The 20,393-nt window shown below is 51.3% G+C and overlaps 1 protein-coding gene across 2 annotated transcripts in view; it reads right to left on the bottom strand.

The window, feature by feature from the left end:
- Positions 1-1,027: 1,027 nt before the first annotated feature.
- The window catches only part of ODAD3 (outer dynein arm docking complex subunit 3), a 72,558-nt gene continuing 53,192 nt past the window's right edge, over positions 1,028-20,393 (bottom strand). For both annotated transcript variants that reach the window (XM_040346526.1, XM_040346525.1), the window contains 3 exons: positions 5,469-5,624; positions 3,090-3,174; positions 1,028-1,221 (listed from right to left, as the gene is read on the bottom strand). In XM_040346526.1, the coding sequence (XP_040202460.1) occupies positions 1,091-1,221; positions 3,090-3,174; positions 5,469-5,624 (372 nt within the window). In that variant the 3' untranslated portion in view covers positions 1,028-1,090. The remainder of the gene's footprint in view (positions 1,222-3,089; positions 3,175-5,468; positions 5,625-20,393) is intronic.

Raw genomic sequence — 20,393 nt, 5'->3', positions numbered from 1 at the left:
ATGGAAGTTTATACACAATCCAACCTTCACCCAACTCTGCTAATTACAGCCAAACCCCTTCTCTGAAAGCCTGTGGAAGTTAATACACAACCCAACCTTCGCCCAACTCTGCCAATTACAGCCCAACCCCTTCTCTGAAAGCCTGTGGAAGTTCATACACAACCTAACCGTCGCCCAACTCTGCCAATTACAGCCCAAACTCCTTCCCAGAAAGCCTGTGGAAGTTCATACACAACCCAACCTTCGTCCAACTCTGCCAATTACAGCCCAACCCCTTCCCTGGAAGCCTGTGGAAGTTCATACACAATCCAACCTTTGCCCAACTCTGCCAATTACAGCCCAACCCCTTTCCTGAAAGTCTATGGAAGTTTATACACAACCCAACTTTCACCCAACTCTGCCAATTACAGCCAAACCCCTTCCCTGGAAGCCTCTAAAAATTCATACCCAACCCAACCTTCACCCAACTCTGCCAATTACAGCCCAACCCCTTCCTTGAAAGCCTGTGGAAGTTCATACACTACCCAACTTTTGTCCAACTCTACCAATTACAGCCCAGCCCCTTCCCTGGAAGCCTGTGGAAGTTCATACACAATCAAACCTTCTCCCAACTCTGCCAATTAAAGCCAAACCCCTTCCCTAAAAGCCTGTGGAAGTTCGTACACAACTCAACCTTCACCCAACTATGCCAATTACAGCTCAACCCCTTCCCTGGAAGCCTGTGGAGGTTCATACACTACCCAACTTTCACCCAACTCTGCCAATTACAGCTCAATGGAACAATAGGATTTGGGGCCCTAAAAAGGTGTGTTTTTTATATTTTGCATTGTGGTCAACAGATAAAGAGCCTAAGGGACCCCTTTACCAGTTTACTGTGGAAAGGTGGCAATTCTGCTCCCCACTTCTTGACAACTCAGCTGCCCAAACTAAGCAATATATAAACTCTTATTTCCAGCTACACTTCTGGCTCCCATCCAACACTTGACTAGCAGTAATTGATTGAAAAGGCTTCCAATAAAACTACAAATCACTCTCAAAAAAATTTAATGATCGGTAGAACATTCCAGTTTTAATTGTTTTGTGGTTATCTTTATTGCTTCCCCTTTTTCTTCTTGGGGCGGGATTTTCTCTTGGTCTTGGATTCTATAATCTGTTGAGATTGTCTCTTCAGTGCAGCTCTGGTCACTACATCACCTTCATCTTCTCCACTGTCTTCTTCGTCTGTTGATAATAGGGATAAGACATGAATCAGTATTGGGCGTTTGTTTCATATTACAGTGCCGTACGGGTACTGAATGAAAACCAGCCGACATTTGGCCCACGCTGATCAGACTGTTCTGGAGCTGTCAGGTTTTTTTTCATCCAAGAAAAAAAAATAGCAGTGTGTGCCAGGCATTGCTCTGGTGATCAGTAGCAACTGTCCACAACTTGCGCGGCAAAGCTCAGTAAATTGGCTGGTTGCTATTAAAAATTAACAGGAACATCTAAAATCAGCGGACTGCTAATGCAACCATGGAAGCATTACAACTCTGCTAATATGTAAAATTCCACTTTATATACCGTTAACCCCAAGGTTTATAAAACCTTCCTCTGAGAATACAAAAACACTGAGGCAGATTCTCGTAGAATGGCGCAAAAATGGGCGGGCGTAACGTATCTGATTTACATTACGCCGCCGCAAGTTTTTCAGGCAAGTGCTTTATTCACAAAGCACTTGCCTGTAAAGTTGCGGCGGCGTAGCGTAAATCACCCGGCGGAATTCAAATTTGGCGGGTAGGGGGCGTGTTTCATTTAAATGAAGCGCGTCCCCGCGCCGAACGAACTGCGCATGTGCCGTCCCTAATATTTCCCGGCGTGCATTGCTCTAAATGACGTCGCAAGGACGTCATTGGTTTTGACGTGGACGTAAATTTACGGACGACTTACGCAAATTACGTACTTTAAAAAAAAATTGACGCAGGAACGACGGCCATACTTAACATTGGCTGCGCCTCATATAGCAGGGGCAAGTATACGCCGGGAAAAGCATAATGTAAACGTCGTAACTTTACTGCGACGGCCGCGCGTACGTTCGGGAATTTGCGTATCTAGCTAATTTGCATACTCAACGCGGAAATCGACGGAAGCGCCACCTAGCGGGGAAAAACAATATTGCAGTTACGATCCGACGGTGTAAGAGCCTTACGCCTGTCAAATCGAATGGATATCTATGCGTAACTGATTCTAAAAATCAGTCGCATAGATACGACGGCCCAGATTAGGACTTACGACGGTGTACATGGCGCTGCGCCGTCGTAAGCCCTTTGAGAATCTGGGCCACTGTTCCTGTAATCTGGGAATATACATTGCATTTGTTTGCCTTACCAAGGAAGAAGCACCAAAATAGGAAAGTGGCTGGGTAAAGTTGGCCATAAATGGATCAAAATTCAATATTCCTATTTAAATCCATGTATGGGCTAGCTGGTTGTACATAAGTCCATCCATCGATCGATATACAACTAGCCTATTGGGTTTTTCCAAGTGATTAGTGCCACGGCTATAGCTAGCAACACTGATCATTGTATTCTGGGGGAAGGCTCCCAAGTCGGAATACAAAAGCTCAGCGGGAGCGATTCCTCCATCCACATTGAATGTGTGGATTCAGGGAATTGGTTCATTTTTTTCGATCCACCCGCTGGTTGAAAAAAAAAAAAGGAATCAAGAATGGCCTGTCTAAGATCAACAATGGATGGATGCCAGTGGATTGACTCACCCACAGACATCTTATTTGTAATGTAGACCTCAGTGGCAAGATTTGTCCATCTAGGGTCCTACATTTTCTCACTTCCTCAGGGCTAAAATAACAGGTCTCACTTTTCCTGCTCGATTCTCCAATTTTCCTTAGAGAAAATTCAACAGGAGGTATGAGACTCCCTAAATGGCTTATACGTGGCTTAATAGAGTTGATGATCTCATTGGTGATCTTCTGAAGATACAACAGCATGCTCCCATACCTGACTTATCTATTGTGAGAGACCTATGACTTTCTATTCTGTTTACACTGGATAGGGTAAGACATGATGATAAAACACTCGTTAATTTCTCCTTACCTTCAAAGGAATGCTCCTTAGTGGGAGCTGGAAGTGAAATACGCAAGTTGTAGGCTGGAAGTTTGCCCTCTATCTTGGCCTGGAACTGGTGTTAAAACATAGACTTAGTAAGAGATCATGAGGTTCTTTTAATTTTGTCTTATTTTGTAATAATAATAATAATAAGATACATTCATAAATTAAAATAATAATTAAAATAATAATAATAAATTGTCTTATGTTGTCAATTTTCAACATTATATTCAACAGAACTTTACAAAGAACCCCGAGCATTCGCATTAGTCCACTCCCCCTAAAGAGCTTACTAACATGCCTATGATGAATATACAGGTCAGCCAACTGCCTGAGCAATACGCTTTCCTGATACAAATAAACATAAACACATATATGCAGCTCTAAGTGATCTTTTACTATAATGAATGATCAAGCAGCACTGTTTGTTTATTCATAATAGTGACATGGGGACATATAGAGGTGCGTTTTGGGGACAATAGGGCCACCAATCAAAATGGGATCAAAGGTTACATGCAATTTGGTCCAGGGCTGATCCTAGGCAGGGTGCACAGGGTGCATTGCACCCAGGCGCCTGCAGAGGTGGGGGCGCCGAACATCTAACAGACTCTCTAACAGAAGCCCTCTCTGTGTCCATCACAGAGGCCCCCCACCAGGTCCCAATAAAGTACTCTGCTTCTCTTCCTGTATTTTGGTTATTGTTAAGAGATCATGTAAGGATCCCAGATTAATGAAGACTTTGTGGGGGAGCATCTCTGTGGTTGAGTCATTGCCATAGAAACATTTGTAAAAAAGAGGAGTTAGTAAAATGACGACGCCCATGTGGGGGCGCCAGAAATATTTCTGCACCCAGGCGCCTGTGACCCTAGGATCGGCCCTGATTTGGTCCCCTGGAGAGTTATATAAAATGTAAAAAAAAATTAACCATAGTTCTTCTTTAAGGCAACAGTCCTTATAGCAGTGGTTCTCAACCTGGGGGTTAAATGACGATTTGCCAGGGGTCACCGAATCCTGGGCTGTTCCTGAAGCCTGCACCGCTCTCCTAGTCTTTTTGCAGCCGCCCAGCAGGGCTGTCCCTGGAGCCTGCGGCCGCCCACTCAGCCTCTTCACAGCCACCCACTCAGTTCATGGCATGGCTGGGGGGGCAGAGATTAGAGGTCAGCTGACTGGTAAAGAATGAAGTGGGAGGGAGCTGCGGTGGCTCAACACTATTGGCACTGCGCTGACAAGCCATTCACCTCTGCAGCTAGGGGTTCGGATCCTGGTCTCAGCTACATGTGAATTGAGTTTGGTGGTCTCAGCCCCGCTCCTGGTGGGTGTGCTATGCGAGGTAAGCCTGCACTTAGTACGCCCACCCCCCTCCCACAAAAACCACCACACTTACACGCACTCGAAATTGGGAAACATGCACGCACTTTGACCACGCGGTCTCTAAAAAGAGAGGCGAAGGACTAACGGGGCTGGTTGAGCGGGCTAGATCCTCTCACTCCCTTATAGGGAGTCCCTCTGCCCCTTTGGGCTTCAAGCGGAGCAGGTAGGGCTGGCTGTGTGGGAGGACCCCCTCACACACCCAACATTGCCACCCGGGGCATGGAGAAAGGTGGCAGGATTGCCTCTGGGGGGAGGCCTGGCTACTCCCAACTCCTGCAGTCCGGCTCCTCTCTCGAGTACACACACAAAATAAAAAAATAAAGTCCCTTTAAAAAAAAAAAAAAAAAAAAGAATGAAGTGGGAGGGGCTGGAGGAGACCCTATCGTCCTGATTTCGGCATAGGTGTCACTGCTGCGAGACACCACAAAGTCGGAGACACAGTGAGTAACACTACCTGTGATCATAGTTGCCATTAAACAACAAGAAAGATGGCTAGAGAGAGAGATGGGAAAAATAAAAAAATTAGGATAGAGAGATAAAAGGGAAAGATAGGAGAACAAAGAGAAAAAGTGGTACATCCCAAAATGTAGCATAATGGGATTTAATACCATATGAGTGGAAGGAACTCAGGGAGCGCTAAATGTCCATGGGTTGGGGGCACAAATTACTTGTCTTGCCTTGGGTGCCAACAACCCACGCTACAAAATAATTTTACTGTTAGGGGTCCCCACAGCTTGGGAAATTTTATCAAGGGGTCACGGCACTAGAAGGTTGAGAACCACTGTCTTATAGCTTCCCAAAAGACCTCCAACATGCTTTAGCCACAGTTACCAGATTACCAGCCCAGGCCTAATCACAGCAACATCAGGAATTGAGGAAATGGAGAAATGGGGGTAGTTCGATATAAGAGAGAAGTGCACAGCAAATAAGTTTTAGGTAAAAAGAGATCTGAACCTTGTGAGCTGCAGGGGACACCCCATTTCCCAGGACACTCACCTCCTCTCCTTCCATCTGTTTGAGGACGGCTACAACATCCTGGCCGTCCAGCTCTTCTAAGAGTTTCTGCAGCTTCTTCTCTGTGGTTTCCAGGAGGTCCAGTGTATACTCATCGGACCGAGGAGATAGGTCCCTGGCGGGGAAATGACTCCTGGACTGGGAGATGAAAGAGAAGGAGATTATATAATCACAGAACTCTTGATTCTCATTTAATTTAACCTAACTGTGAATAGGAGAGTTATTTACGGCTTTAGGAAGACTTATAGCTGAACTGGCAGATAGAAGACTCAAATGAATGCAGCTCTGTGTTCATTATTACATCATTAAATGTGTTTTTTTAAAGTGGTTGTAAATCCACTTTGAAAAAAAATAATACCTGCCATTATGTAATACTCACCTGAGATCGAAGCCCTCACTTTGGTGCCCATACACAGCACCGGCCGCCGACATCACTTCCAAGAATTACTTCCGGGTATCGCGGCTCCAGCGCTGTGATTGGCCAGAGCCGCGATGACGTCACGCCCGCGCATGCGCACGGGAACCGCCGGTAATGACACAGTCTAACCGAAGCAACGGCACGACGTGCCATTGCTTCTCCAGAGTACAGAGTACAGGGACTCCAGAGTGCCTGTCCTCTCCTGATGTTAGGCAGAAAGAAACTGGAGCTGCTAGAGCAGGGTGTGGGTTATACACGGGGAACCACGCCCCCTGGGAGGAGCTGCACGGAGGAAAGTGTTGTTAACACTTAAAGTGCTTTTTTTCTGCCTAACTCTCCTGAAGGAAGCGGATATAACCCTAAGGTCAAAGGCTGCTGTGTCCGTCCATGAACGGAAGAGAAAGCTCCTGTCACTAAATAAAATGGTTAACTTACAGTCCTGTTTACACCTTGCTTATGCTTGGTGATTCGTTAAGGCTTCATGGGGCTTTGATGAGGCTTCAGTGGGACTTCAAGGGAGCTTTGTCATAGACTTCTATGGAGGCTTATTTATTTGAAGCACCACTAAAGCTACATGGGGTATAATTTTTGAAGCAAAGCCAAAGCAAAGCAAAAGTAAGGTGTAAACAGGACTGTAATATAACCATTTTATTTCTTGACAGGAGCTTTGTCTGGCGTTCAGAGAGCTTTTACAAAGCCTGTCCAAAGCCTTGTTTTGAAGTGTAAACTAGCCATTAATGTGTGTTGAAGCCGAAGCAAGTGTAAATTAGCTGTAAGTGTTACTGAACTGCCCAGGGCTTGTGCTGTTTGGCAGAGCTGTGTTAATCTCAGAACTGTATGTAAACCTTCTTGCAGGCAGCCCCCCCCCCAGAGCCCCCCTTTTTCTTACCTGAGTCCCTCATTTCCAGCCATGTGCACGAGTGCAGCAGCTCCAGCCGCTGTCTCTCTCCTCATTGGACAGACTGATAGCAGCAGGAGCCATTGGCTGTCAATCAAATCCAGTTAAATGGGAGGGGGCGGGCCATGTCCCGCTGTCTTTGTAAAGACGCAGCAGCGGGACTCGGGAGCGCGCCGGCCCGGTTTCCCCCCATGGAAAGCGGCTTTCTGTGGGGGCACCCAATGAAGGAGAGGAGCCAGGAGCACCGGCAGGGCACCCCAGAAGAGGAGGATTTGGGCTGCTCTGTGCAAAACCCTTGTACACAGCAGGTAAGTATGATATGTTTGTTTTTTTTAGTTTAAAATAAGCAAACCTTTACAATTACTTTAAACCCACTTTAACAACAGGCCTAACACATACATACAATGGCAAAAGGGTGGGCTTTACGCCCACACGCCGCACACCTTGTGACCCTGGCAGCCAATGCCCCTGTTTTCAGAGCATGTGTGCACTGTGTGCTCACCGCACAGAGGCCGAGGTGGCCTAGTTCTTGGTCTCTGCTAATGATTGGCTAAAAGCCGGCGAGACCCACTCCGGATAGGGTGACCACGTGTCCCAGGTTGCCCGGGACAGTCCCGCATTTTGCAGGTCAGTCCCAGGTCCCGGGCACCTTCATTTCAGGACAATACAGGTGTCCCCCGGGAATGAAGCTGACACAGCCACCCCTCCCCCTCTATCTGTTGCCCCCAAAAAAGGCCACCACATCGACCGCTTTACTCACTGACAGCACTTGTCCTGACCGGGAATGTCTGGAGAGGCACAATCCCCGCCCCCTGCTTGTGATTGGAGAAATCATAAATTCCACCTCTTGTGTCCAATCACAGCATGGCAGTGTAAAGCCAGCATTGGAACAAGGTAAAATGGGTCTCAGCCAGTCAGGACAAGTGCTGTCAATGAGTAAAGTGGCAATGCGGCTGCCTTTTTGGGGGGGGTGTGATCAGTTCTTCTGGGTAGAGCGTGCATCCGCTGCCCCAGCTGTGCTTTGATTCATTACAGCAAAAGCTGATTTTTGGGAAGGGGGTCCCTGAATGGCCGTTTGGGAATGTGGTCACCCTAACTCCAGATCATGTGACCACTGTGACGGGCATGTAGACAAACATAAAACAGCACCGCTCTAATGTACGTATCACTGATATCATCCAACATGACAGGCAATGAACTGGCGCAGATCATATAAAACAGCTTGTCAGGCTACCGTGTGCTACAAAAAAATGGCAAATGATCACACTCAGGCCTCAATGATTAAGCCCACTAGGGGACGAAACGCGTACGTCAGCTCTGCTCTCCTGCAGCTGGAGAGCAGAGCCGAAGCCATCTTACACTACTTGGTTCGGTTTTGGCCACAGTGATCCAGCGTTCTGAGTGTGACCAGTTATAATTTTTCTGTAGCACTGCGACAGCCAATCACAGTGGTCAGGTGATCGACTGATCTTTCCTGCCCCCTCAGAACTTCTTCTAAAGAGACGCCGGATTGGACAGGAAATGGTTAGGAGTCTATCAACTGTACAGTTACCAAATAAACATTTGATTTTTGTTATTGTGCCTGTGCTATTATTATACAGGATTTATAGAGCGGCACTGAAATAAAGTGGGTTACAATACAATGCAAGTCAAATGAAAATTGCTGGCGAACGCTTCTTGTATAGTTATATGTAGTAACCACAGAGCACATTCATTTAGAGCATTGTGCGATCTATAGTGATTAATTGCTCCTACATGCTACACTCGATAGCAAGAAATTATTAATCGCTAGCAATTGATCATGGGTGATTGCAGGATATTTTTAGTAGCATAAACCACAGCGACTTGTCATGTGATTTGACAGGTAAATCACATGACCAGTCCGTACCCTTTTTGTCGGCATTGCAACTGTTCAAATCAGTGCGACAACGACTTTGGCGGTGCCACATCGATTTGAAAAAGTAGTTCCTGCACTAATTTTGGTGAATTCAAATGCGGGCTTGCATAGACAACCTGTGTATGAAGCCGCCCAGAGGCCAAAGTTGCACCAGAAGTCACACTGACAATGAACCTAGACTAATAGGTGGATTCAAATAGCCCGCCGCATCTTTGCGGCGGCGTAGCGTATCGTATTTACACTACGCCGCCGTAAGTTAGCTAGGCAAGTACTGTATTCACAAAGTACTTGCCTGCTAAGTTACGGCGGCGTAGCGTGAATAGGCCGGCGAAAGCGCGCCAAATTCAAATGAGGATGTGGGGGGCGTGTTTTATGTTGATTAACTGTGACCCGACGTAACATATTGCGCCGTCCGTGTACATATTCCAGTGTGCATTGCGGCAAAGTACGCCGCAAGGACGTATTGGTTTCGACGTGGACGTAAATTGCATCCAGCCCTATTGACGGACGACTTACGCAAACGACGTAAAATTTTCAAATTTCGACGCGGGAACGACGGCCATACTTAACATTACTAGTCCAGCTATTTGATGGAATAACTTTACGCCTGAAAATGCCTTACGTAAACGGCGTATATTTACTGCGACAGGCAAGCGTATGTTTGTGAATAGGCGTATCTAGTGATTTACATATTCTACTACGCCAAACTTAATGGAAGCGCCACCTAGCGGCCAGCCTAAATATTGCACCCTAAGATACGACGGCGCAAGCCGTCGTATCTTAGATAGGTTTAATAGCTAGATTCACATAGAGTTAGGCCGGCGTATCAGTAGATACGCCAACCTAACTCGAAATCTGCGCCGACCTAAGTTTAAATGTATTCTCAAACTGAGATACACTTAAACCTATCTAAGATACGACGGCTTGCGCCGTCGTATCTTAGGGTGCAATATTTAGCTGGCCGCTAGGTGGCGCTTCATTGCGCTCCGGCGTAGAATATGTAAATCACTAGATACGCCTATTCACGAACGTACGCGCGCCCGTTGCAGTAAAGATACGCCGTTTACGTAAGGGCATTTTCAGGCTTAAAGTTATTCCATCAAATAGCTGGCCTAGTCAATGTTAAGTATGGCCGTCGTTCCCGCGTCGAAATTTTAAAATTTATGTCGTTTGCGCAAGTCGTCCGTGAATAGGGCTGGACGAATTTACGTCCACGTCGAAACCAATACATCCTTGCCGCAATGCACACTGGGATATGTGCACGGACGGCGCATGCGCCGTTCGTAAAAAAAGGGCAATCACGTCTGGTCACAGTTAATCTACATAAAACACGCCCCCCACATCCTCATTTAAATTTGGCGCGCTTACGCCGGCCTATTCTACGCTACGGCCGCCGTAACTTAGCAGGGCGAAGTACTTTGTGAATACAGTACTTGCCTAGCTAACTACGGCGGCGTAGTGTAAATACGATACGCTACGCCGCCTCAAAGGATGCAGCGGTCTATTTGAATCACCTATAAGTGTATCTCTGTTTGAGAATCACTAACTTAGGACGGCGCAGATTCCGAGTTAGGTCGGCGTATCTACTGATACGCCGGTGATGTGAAATTTCCTCGGACTTGTGAAAAAAATCGGACCCCGCGTCACTTCCGGTGCTCGTACGTCAGAGCACAGCTGATCGGCGGTGTCCACGGCGCATGCGGCAGGGATGGGTTTTTTTGAGTCTGAAAATATCCTTGACTGGTGTAGGAGGGCAGAGGCGGATTCAAGCTCATTCAGAGACTCGGGTGGGCGGGGGCGGAGGCGGTGCAAGAGTTTTAATGACATTATCGGCAGCACCGCCTCCAGCCCCGTCCCTTTACACACAGTAGCCTGCTTGTTCCCATACTATTTTGGTCCGTGAATTTCACAGACTCGGGTAGGCGGGACGGAGGCGGAGCAACAGTTTTAATGCGCAATAATTAAAGTCTGTCAAGAAAATGTCTATTTAGGGTGGAGAGCTTCTGAATACCTGACCAACAAACAAATTTCCATTTTATTCCTCATTTCAATGGAATGTTTAAAGTGCCAAAAAGTAAAGTTCTGCTCTTCTGTATTTTTTTAGGCTCCATGTACACGGGACCATCCTCCCACCGGCTGCGGGATCAACCCCCCCCCCACCGCCATTCCTCCCAGCCGCAGGGATCAACCCCCCCCCCCAACCGCCATCCTCCCAGCTGTCCGAATCACCCCCCCCCCACCGCCATCCTCCCAGCTGTACGAATCTCACCCCCCCCCCCACCTCCGCCATCGCTCCCAGCTGTACGAATCACCCCCCCCCCCCCTACCGCCATCCTCCCAGCTGTAACGAATCACCCCCCCCCTACCGCCATCCTCCTCAGCTGTTACGAATCACCCCTCCCCCCCCACCGCCATCCTCCTCCAGCTGTTTACGGGAATCACCCCCCCCCCCCCCCCCCCGCCATCCTCCCAGCTTTACGAATCACCCCCCCCCCCACCGCCATCCTCCCAGCCGCAGGGATCAACCCCCCCCCCCACCGCCATCCCTCCCAGCTGTACGAATCACCCCCCCCCCGCCACCGCCATCCTCCCAGCTGTACGAATCACCCCCCCCCCCCCCACCGGCCATCCTCCCAGCTGTCCGAATCACCCCCCCCCCACCGCCATCCTCCCAGCTGTACGCATATCACCCCCCGCCCCCACCGCCATCCTCCCAGCTGTAACGAATCACCCCCCCCCCCCACCGCCCATCCCTCCCAGCTTTACGAAGTCACCCCCCCCCCCCACCGCCATCCTCCCAGCTGTACGATTCCCCCCCGAGTGCACCGCCCCCCCGCCACCGCCATCCTCCCAGCTGTACGAATCACCCCCCCCCCCCCACCGCCATCCTCCCAGCTTTACGAATCACCCCCCCCCCACCGCCATCCTCCCAGCCGCAGGGATCATCCCCCCCCCACCGCCATCCTCCCAGCTGTCCGAATCACCCCCCCCCACCGCCATCCTCCCAGCTGTACGAATCACCCCCCCCCCCCCACCGCCATCCTCCCAGCTTTACGAATCACCCCCCCCCCCACCGCCATCCTCCCAGCCGCAGGGATCACCCCCCCCCCCACCGCCATCCTCCCAGCTGTCCGAATCACCCCCCCCCCACCGCCATCCTCCCAGCTGTACGAATCACCCCCCCCCCACCGCCATCCTCCATCTTTACGAATCACCCCCCCCCACCGCCCAATCCTCCCAGACTGTACGAATCACCCCCCCCCCCCCAACCGCCATCCTCCCAGCTGTACGAATCACCCCCCCCCCCACCACCATCCTCCCAGCTTTACGAATCACCCCCCCCCCCACCGCCATCCTCCCAGCTTTACGAATCACCCCCCCCCCCCCCCCCACACCGCCATCCTCCCAGCTTTACGAATCACCCACCCCCACCCGCCATCCTCCCAGCTGTACGAATCACCCCCCCACCCACACGCCATCCTCCCAGCTGTACGAATCACCCCCCCCCCCCCCCCCACTGCCATCCCTCCCAGCTTTACGAATCACCCCCCCCCCCCACCGCCATCCTCCCAGCCGCAGGGATCAACCCCCCCCCCCCACCTCAACCCCCCCCCCCCACCGCCATCACTCCCAGCTGTCCGAATCACCCCCCCCCCCACCGCCATCCTCCCAGCTGTACGAATCACCCCCCCCCCCACCGCCATCCTCCCAGCTGTACGAATCACCCCACCGCCATCCTCCCAGCTGTACGAAATCACCCCCCCCCCCCCCACCCACCATCCTCCCAGCTGTACGAATCACCCCCCCCAACCGCCATCCTCCCAGCTTTACGAATCACCCCCCCCCCCACCCCCATCCTCCCAGCTTTACGAATCACCCCCCCCCCCACCGCCATCCTCCCAGCTGTACGAATCACCCCCCCCCCAACCGCCATCCTCCCAGCTTTACGAATCACCCCCCCCCCACCGCCATCCTCCCAGCTGTACGAATCACCCCCCCCCCCCCACCGCCATCCTCCCAGCTGTACGAATCACCCCCCCCCCCACCGCCATCCTCCCAGCTGTACGAATCACCCCCCCCCCACCGCCATCCTCCCAGCTGTACGAATCACCCCCCCCCCACCGCCATCCTCCCAGCTGTACGAATCACCCCCCCCCCCCCGCCATCCTCCCAGCTGTACGAATCACCCCCCCCCCCCACCACCATCCTCGGACCTGTGAAAAAATCGGACCGCGTCACTTCCGGTGTTCGTACGTCAGGAGCACAGCTGATCGCTGGTCCAAGGCGCATGCGCAGATGCTTTTTTTTGGTCCGTGAATATCCTAGACTGGGGTAGGTCACTTGTGCCCGTCATACGCAGCCAGTGTGCCCACTATTTGCAGCCATTTGTGCCCTTCATACGCAGCAGTTGTGCCCTCCATATGCAGTCACTTGTACCCGTCATACGCGGCACTTCCTTCTTCTTCTTCTGTAGCGGCGGCTGTGGCTCCTGTGTCCGCTTGGCTCCTCAGGCTTCCTCTGTCATGTCTCCTTTTCCGCCAAAGCGTTAGGCATCCAATAGGATCGCCTAAAGCTTTGGCCAATCGGGAGACAGGTTTTACTGACCTGCCTGCAGATTGGCAAGGAGGAACTTTGGTGTGAAAATAGCTTCTGGCTCTTATCACGTGCTTAATGATACACACCCCGCCTATTCCCGCCATAGTATTTCATGCGTCCGGCATCCTGAAAGGGGCCAGGCACATGAATAGGGAGGGCGGCACCATTCTCTCCCCCGGAGGACAGGGACACCATTCTCTCCCCCAGAGGACGGGGACACCATTCTCTCCCCCAGAGGACGGGGACACCATTCTCTCCCCCGGAGGACGAGGACACCATTCTCTCCCCCGAGGACGAGTACACCCTTCTCTCCCCGGAGGACGGGGACACCATTCTCTCCCCCGGAGGACGGGGACACCATTCTCTCCCCCGGAGGACGGGGACACCATTCTCTCCCCCGGAGGACGGGGACACCATTCTCTCCCCCGGAGGACGGGGACACCATTCTCTCCCCCGGAGGACGGGGACACCCTTCTCTCCCCCGGAGGACGGGGACACCCTTCTCTCCCCGGAGGACGGGGACACCCTTCTCTCCCCCGGAGGACGGGGACACCCTTCTCTCCCCCGGAGGACGGGGACACCCTTCTCTCCCCCGGAGGACGGGGACACCCTTCTCTCCCCCGGAGGACAGGGACACCAGGGCTGGGACTGGGACAAAAATATTGCCCTGGACTTCATACACTTTGACAAGTCTCTCCCATGGCGGCCGGCCCCCATGCGCCTCTGTCCCCCTCTCTGCTCCTCTGGTTCTCCCCCTGCTTCTCTGTTCCCCCACATGCTTCTCTATCCCCCCCCCCATGCTCCTCTTACCCTCATGCTTCTCTGGTCCCCCCCTGTGCTCCACTGATACCCCCCCCTGCTTCTCTGTTCCCACACATGCTTCTCTGTTCCCACACATGCTTCTCTGTTCCTCTCCTACTCCTCTATCCCCCCCCCCCCCCCCCCATGATGCTCTGGTCCCCCATGTGCCTCTATCCCCTGTCCCTCATGATGCTCTGGTTCCCCACAGCGCTCACCTCCTCTCCCTGTCCAGCCCCGGTGTCCTCGTCCTCCGGGGGAGAGAATGGTGTCCTCGTCCTCCAGGGGAGAGAATGGTGTCCTCGTCCTCCAGGGGAGAGAATGGTGTCCCCTACATCTGGGGAGAGAAGGGTGTCCTCGTCCTCCGGGGAGAGAATGGTGTCCTCGGGGGAGAGAATGGTGTCCCAGTCCTCTGGGGGAGAGAATGGTGTCCCCGTCCTCTGGGGGAGAGAATGGTGTCCCCGTCCTCTGGGGGAGAGAATGGTGTCCCTGTCCTCCGGGGGGGAGAATGGTGTCCCCGTCCTCTGAGGGAGAGAATGGTGTCCCCGTCCTCTGAGGGAGAGAATGGTGTCCTCATCCTCCGGGGGAGAGAATGGTGTCCTCGTCCTCGGGGGAGAGAATGGTGTCCCCGTCATCCGGGGAGAGAATGGTGTCCCTGTCCTCCAGGGGAGAGAATGGCGTCCCCTACCTCTCGGGAGAGAAGGGTGTCTGTCCCCGTCCTAAGGGGAGAAGGGTGGCACCCTCTCCTCCTCCAACCACCCAAGGATCAGCTCTTCCAATTTGGCCCACACTGTGGCCCATCTCCTTCTCCTTCAAACAGCCAGGGGCCCACTCCTTCTCTGCCAACCACCCAGGTTCTCTCTCCTTCTCCCCCGGCCACCCAGGGGCCCTCTTCTTCACTAAATGGCCACCAAGGGGCCCTCTCCTCCTCCAAACACCCAGGTGCCCTCTCCTTATCCCACGGATACCCAGGGGCCCTCTCCTCCTCCAAACACCCAGGTGCCATCTCCTTCTCCCTAAGCTACCAGTGACCCCAAAGCGGGACACACATGCGCTCTGCGCTCCCGTGACCTGATACCCACCGTCCTGGGATGCCATGATGATGGTGTGCAAGTCTCCAGTGTGAGGGCTATAGGTAAACTCGCACTCAGCTTCTTTGGCCCGATTGGAGGAAAAGCAGCGGAGGCGATCCAGACCCCAGCACTTGACAGAGATCAAAGACCAGTGGTGGCCCCTGCATGGTGGGCCCACAATGCATGGGCACCGCCCCCGTCACCTCTGCCGCCCTCCCTATTCATGTGCCTGGCCCCTTTCAGGATGCCGGACACATGAAATACTATGGCGGGAATAGGCGGGGTGTGTATTATTAAGCACGTGATAAGAGCCAGAAGCTATTTTCACACCAAAGTTCCTCCTTGCCAATCAGCAGGCAGGTCAGTAAAACCTGTCTCCCGATTGGCCAAAGCTTTAGGCGATCCTATTGGATGCCTAACGCTTTGGCGGAAAAGGAGACATGACAAAGGAAGCCTGAGGAGCCAAGCGGACACAGGAGCCACAGCCGCCGCTACAAAAGAAGAAGAAGGAAGTGCCGCGTATGACGGGTACAAGTGACTGCATATGGAGGGCACAACTGCTGCGCATGACGGGCACAAGTGGCTGCAAATAGTGGGCACACTGGCTGCGTATGACGGGCACAAGTGACCTACCCCAGTCTAGGATATTCACGGACCAAAAAAAAGCATCTGCGCATGCGCCTTGGACCAGCGATCAGCTGTGCTCCTGACGTACGAACACCGGAAGTGACGCGGTCCGATTTTTTCACAGGTCCGAGGATGGTGGTGGGGGGGGGGTGATTCGTACAGCTGGGAGGATGGCGGTGGGGGGGGGGGGGTGATTCGTACAGCTGGGAGGATGGGGGGGGGGGTGATCCCTACAGCTTGGAGGATGGCGGTGGGGGGGGGGGGGTGATCCCTGCAGCTGGGAGGATGGCGGTGAGGGGGGGGGTGATTCGTACAGCTGGGAGGATGGCGGTGGGGGGGGGTGATCCCTGCAGCTGGGAGGATGGCGGTGAGGGGGGGGGTGATTCGTACAGCTGGATTGATGGCGGTGGGGGGGTGATTCATACAGCTGGGAGGATGGCGGTGGGGGGGGGGTGATTCGTACAGCTGGGAGGATGGCGGTGGGGGGGGGGTTGATCCCTGCGGCTGGGAGGATGGCGGTGGGGGGGGGGGGGTGATCCCTGCAGCCGGTGGGGAGGATGGTCCCGTGTACATGGAGCCTAAAAAAATACAGAAGAGCGGAACTTTACTTTTTGGCACTTTAAACTTTCCCATTGAAATGAGGAATAAAATGGAAATTTGTTTGTTGGTCAGGTATTCAGAAGCTCTCCACCTAAATAGACATTTTCTTGACAGACTTTAATATTGCGCATTAAAACTGTTGCTCCGCCTCCGTCCCGCCTACCCGAGTCTGTGAAATTCACGGACCAAAATAGTATGGGAACAAGCAGGCTACTGTGTGTAAAGGGACGGGGCTGGAGGCGGTGCTGCCGATAATGTCATTAAAACTCTTGCACCGCCTCCGCCCCGCCCACCCGAGTCTCTGAATTGAGCTTGAATCCGCCTCTGCCCGCCTACACCAGTCAAGGATATTTTCAGACTCAAAAACCCCATCTGCGCATGCGCTGCGCATGCGCCGTGGACCCGCGATCAGCTGTGCTCTGACGTACGAGCACCGGAAGTGACGCGGGTCTGATTTTTTCACAAGTCCGAGGAAATTTCACATCACCAGCCTAACTCTATGTGAATCTAGCTATAAAGCACCAATGTGCACCCGGCCTAAAAAGGCTTTCGTTTCCCGGTAAATCTGCGGGTTCCTTATAACAGCATTTTTAGAACTAGTCTGGTGCTTGAGCCTCGGGCCATTGTACCGGCTCATGTGAAGGGCGCAGAGCCAAGCTGCTGGAGTCATGTTTTGTTGTGTAAGCACAAATCTAGATAAGACGTTTGTCTGCTCAGAAAAACTATGACTTGTAAATGTTGGCGTGCCAAGCAACTGACCTTGTGCTGTCCATACTGACCAACCACAAGCTTCATTATATTTTCTAATCTGCACCAGAAACACGACAGTATGGATCTGGTTGGTTACTATGGGCAACAAAAGACTCTTTTCTTTGCACCATTTTACAGTGACTTGAAAAAGTTTTCATACCCCTTAGAAATAAATGGAGGAAAGAGGGTGCGGACTGCGAACAGTTGCTGAGGCTGTCCTCACACACACTCAAACCAAGAGGAAAAGCTTGTGGACTATCCCGGTACCGATAGGCAAACAATCAACTTCAGTAAAAACTCTCATTTATTTAATACAAAAAACATACAAATTAGCAAAATCAATATTTCAATAAAAAGGGAAATTAAACCTTACAATATACAATTAGTCATAGGTTTTTCCCAAAAGGAGTATCTGGTAATGGAGTTATCCTCATAGATTAAGGATCCTCTACTAGTTGCGCAATCTTAATGCCACTTCATCAGGAGGTGCAACCTCTCACTGTTATTGTTGTTTTGTTAATATTATATTCTTGCCAACCTGTTTGTACGCATGTCCTAAAAAAATTACTGTATATAATTGAGTACTGTATAAGCCAACCCATCTGCAGTGAGGCTGCAGATGGGCACAGTGAGGCTGCAGATGGGCACAGTGAGGCTGCAGATGGGCACAGTGAGACTGCAGATGGGCAGAAGGAGGCTGCAAATGGGCACAGTGAGGCTGCAGATGGGCACAGTGAGGCTGCAGATGGGCACAGTGAGGCTGCAAATGGGCACAGTCAGGCTGCAGATGGGCACAGTCAGGCTGCAGATGGGCACAGTCAGGCTGCAGATGGGCACAGTGAGGCTGCAGATGGGCACAGTGACACTGCAGATGGGCACAGTGCGGCTGCAAATGGGCACAGTGAGGCTGCAAATGGGCACAGTGAGGCTGCAAATGGGCATTGTTGATCCTCTTTTCCACACACAGTAGCTGCTGCATTTCCTACCCTAGGCTTATACTAGGCGAATTGGGACCTTCACTCGAGTATAAGCCGAGGGGGGGCTTTTTCAGCACAAAAAAATGTGCTGAAAAACTTGGCATATACACGGTAGTTTTTTTGTGATGAAAAAAAAACGAAATTTTTCTGCCAGACAGATGCTGTGTAGATATCAGCATTTTATTACACCATGAGGTGCACACAAGGGCACAGATCACAAACTGTGCAATACAAAAAAAAAAAAAAGGAAGTAAGGGGAGAAATGTAATCACAGGAATAAAAGTCTGCAGATAAACTTTGGGAACATCTGTCTGTTGTTTACAGATATAATTCAACCAACAGTGTGTATGTTTTTTACAGCCAACAGAAGCTAGGGGGAAAGGAAGGCGGGCCATACATTATGCAATTATTTCCCCTCAACCATGGGTTAAAGGAAAGAAAATCGCTTGATTCACCCATCAGCACAGCCAATCTGTGACCGTGCCCGTGGGTCCTGCGATTGTGACACAGAGCTGCAGAACGGTGAGATTCCTCTGTAAACAAGGCATTTCCCTGTTCTGCCTAGCAACATGACATGGATCTACTCAGGGCCGTCTTTAAGGCAGGGCAAAAGGGGAAGCTGCCCTGGGCCCTGTCATTGTTGTGGGGCCCAAAGCAGCTGCCTCATACTTGCCAACTATCCCAGTTTAAATTCCCTTGTCCCTTTAAGTTTTAGTCCTGTGCTGTGTCCTGATATCGCAGTGTGAAGTGCTGCTACTAATGCTGCCCAGCTCTGCCCTATTGTTGTGTACAGGTGACTCACCTGCAGACCCTGTGTTTACATGTAAATAACTGTCATTCATATGTACATAGCTGAGGCCGGCGTCATTCATATGTAAATAAAGGTGGCATTCATATGTATATCATGACCCTCTGCAGTGAAGAGATGATGTGCTGTAACCTCTAGCAACCAATCAGTGAGCAAGCAGTATTACTGTACAGTAATCTCTAGCAACCAATAAACTCTAGCAACCAATAAACAAGAAGAAATCATGTGCTGTAACCTCTAGCAACTAATCAGTGAGCTGTAATGTGTGCTTACCAGTCAGTAAGTGGTAATGATATGCTGTAACCTCTGGCAACCAGTCGCAATCACTGCCTGATCTGATACATTAAACTGATTTTAAGTCTAGCTGATATTTATTGTATGTCTCAGAGCAGGTGGAGAGCAAAATTGTATGGGGAGGGGCAAGAATTTTTGTTGCCCAGGGTCCAATCAACATTAAAGACGGCTCTGGATCTACTGCTCCCTGTCGTCGGGAGCAGTGATTGCTGTCATGTCAGTGGTAGCCCATCCCCCACACAGTTAGAATCACTCCCTAGGACACACTTACCCCCTTGATCGCCCCCTAGTGGTTAACCCCTTCCCTGCCAGTGTCATTCACACAGTAATCAGTGCATTTTTATAGCACTGATTGCTGTGAAAATGACAATGGTCCCAAAATAGTGTCAAAAGTGTCCGATGTGTCCGCCATAATGTCGCAGTCACGATAAAAATTACCATTACTAATAAAAAAAAAGTCATAAATCTATCACCTATTTTGTAGACACTATGGCCCAGATTCACAAAGGACTTACAGCACGACGGCGTATCTCCTGATACGCCGCCGTAAGTCCGAATGTGAGGCGTCGCATCTATGCGCCTAATTCATAGAATCAGATACGCCTCACTGTTGCCTAGAAACCGAGCGGCGTAAGTCTCCTACGCCGTCGTATCTTGGGTGCATATTTACGCTGGCCGCTAGGGGCGCATTCCGTATATTTCCGCGTTGAATATGCAAATGAGCTAGATACGCCGATTCACGAACTTACTTGCGCCCAGCGTATTAATATACGCTGTTTACGTAAGGCGTACGACCAGCGTAACTTTACCCCTCATAAAGCAGGGGTAAGTCATGTTAAGGTATGGACGTCAGAAACGTCGGAACAGCGTCGTATTTTACGTCATTTGCGTAAGTCGTACGTGAATGGGGATGGGCGTAGGTTACGTTCATGTCGACTAAGCATTGAGCCGGCGTAATTTAGGGAGAAAATTTGACGTGATACTGAGCATGCGCGCGCGTGTAGAGGGGTCAGAGTGCTGGGGAGATATCTATGGTGTAGAGGGGTCAGAGTGCTGGGGGGATATCTACGGTGTAGAGGGGTCAGAGTGCTGGGGAGATATCTATGGTATAAAGGGGTCAGAGTTCTTGGGGGATATCTGGGGTGTAGAGGGGTCAGTGTGCTGGGGGGGA

Source organism: Rana temporaria, chromosome 3 (assembly GCF_905171775.1).
Source record: "Rana temporaria chromosome 3, aRanTem1.1, whole genome shotgun sequence".
Lineage (NCBI taxonomy): Eukaryota > Metazoa > Chordata > Amphibia > Anura > Ranidae > Rana > Rana temporaria.
The sequence above is the reverse complement of the archived record's forward strand: the minus strand, read 5'-3'. Positions and strand labels throughout refer to the sequence as shown.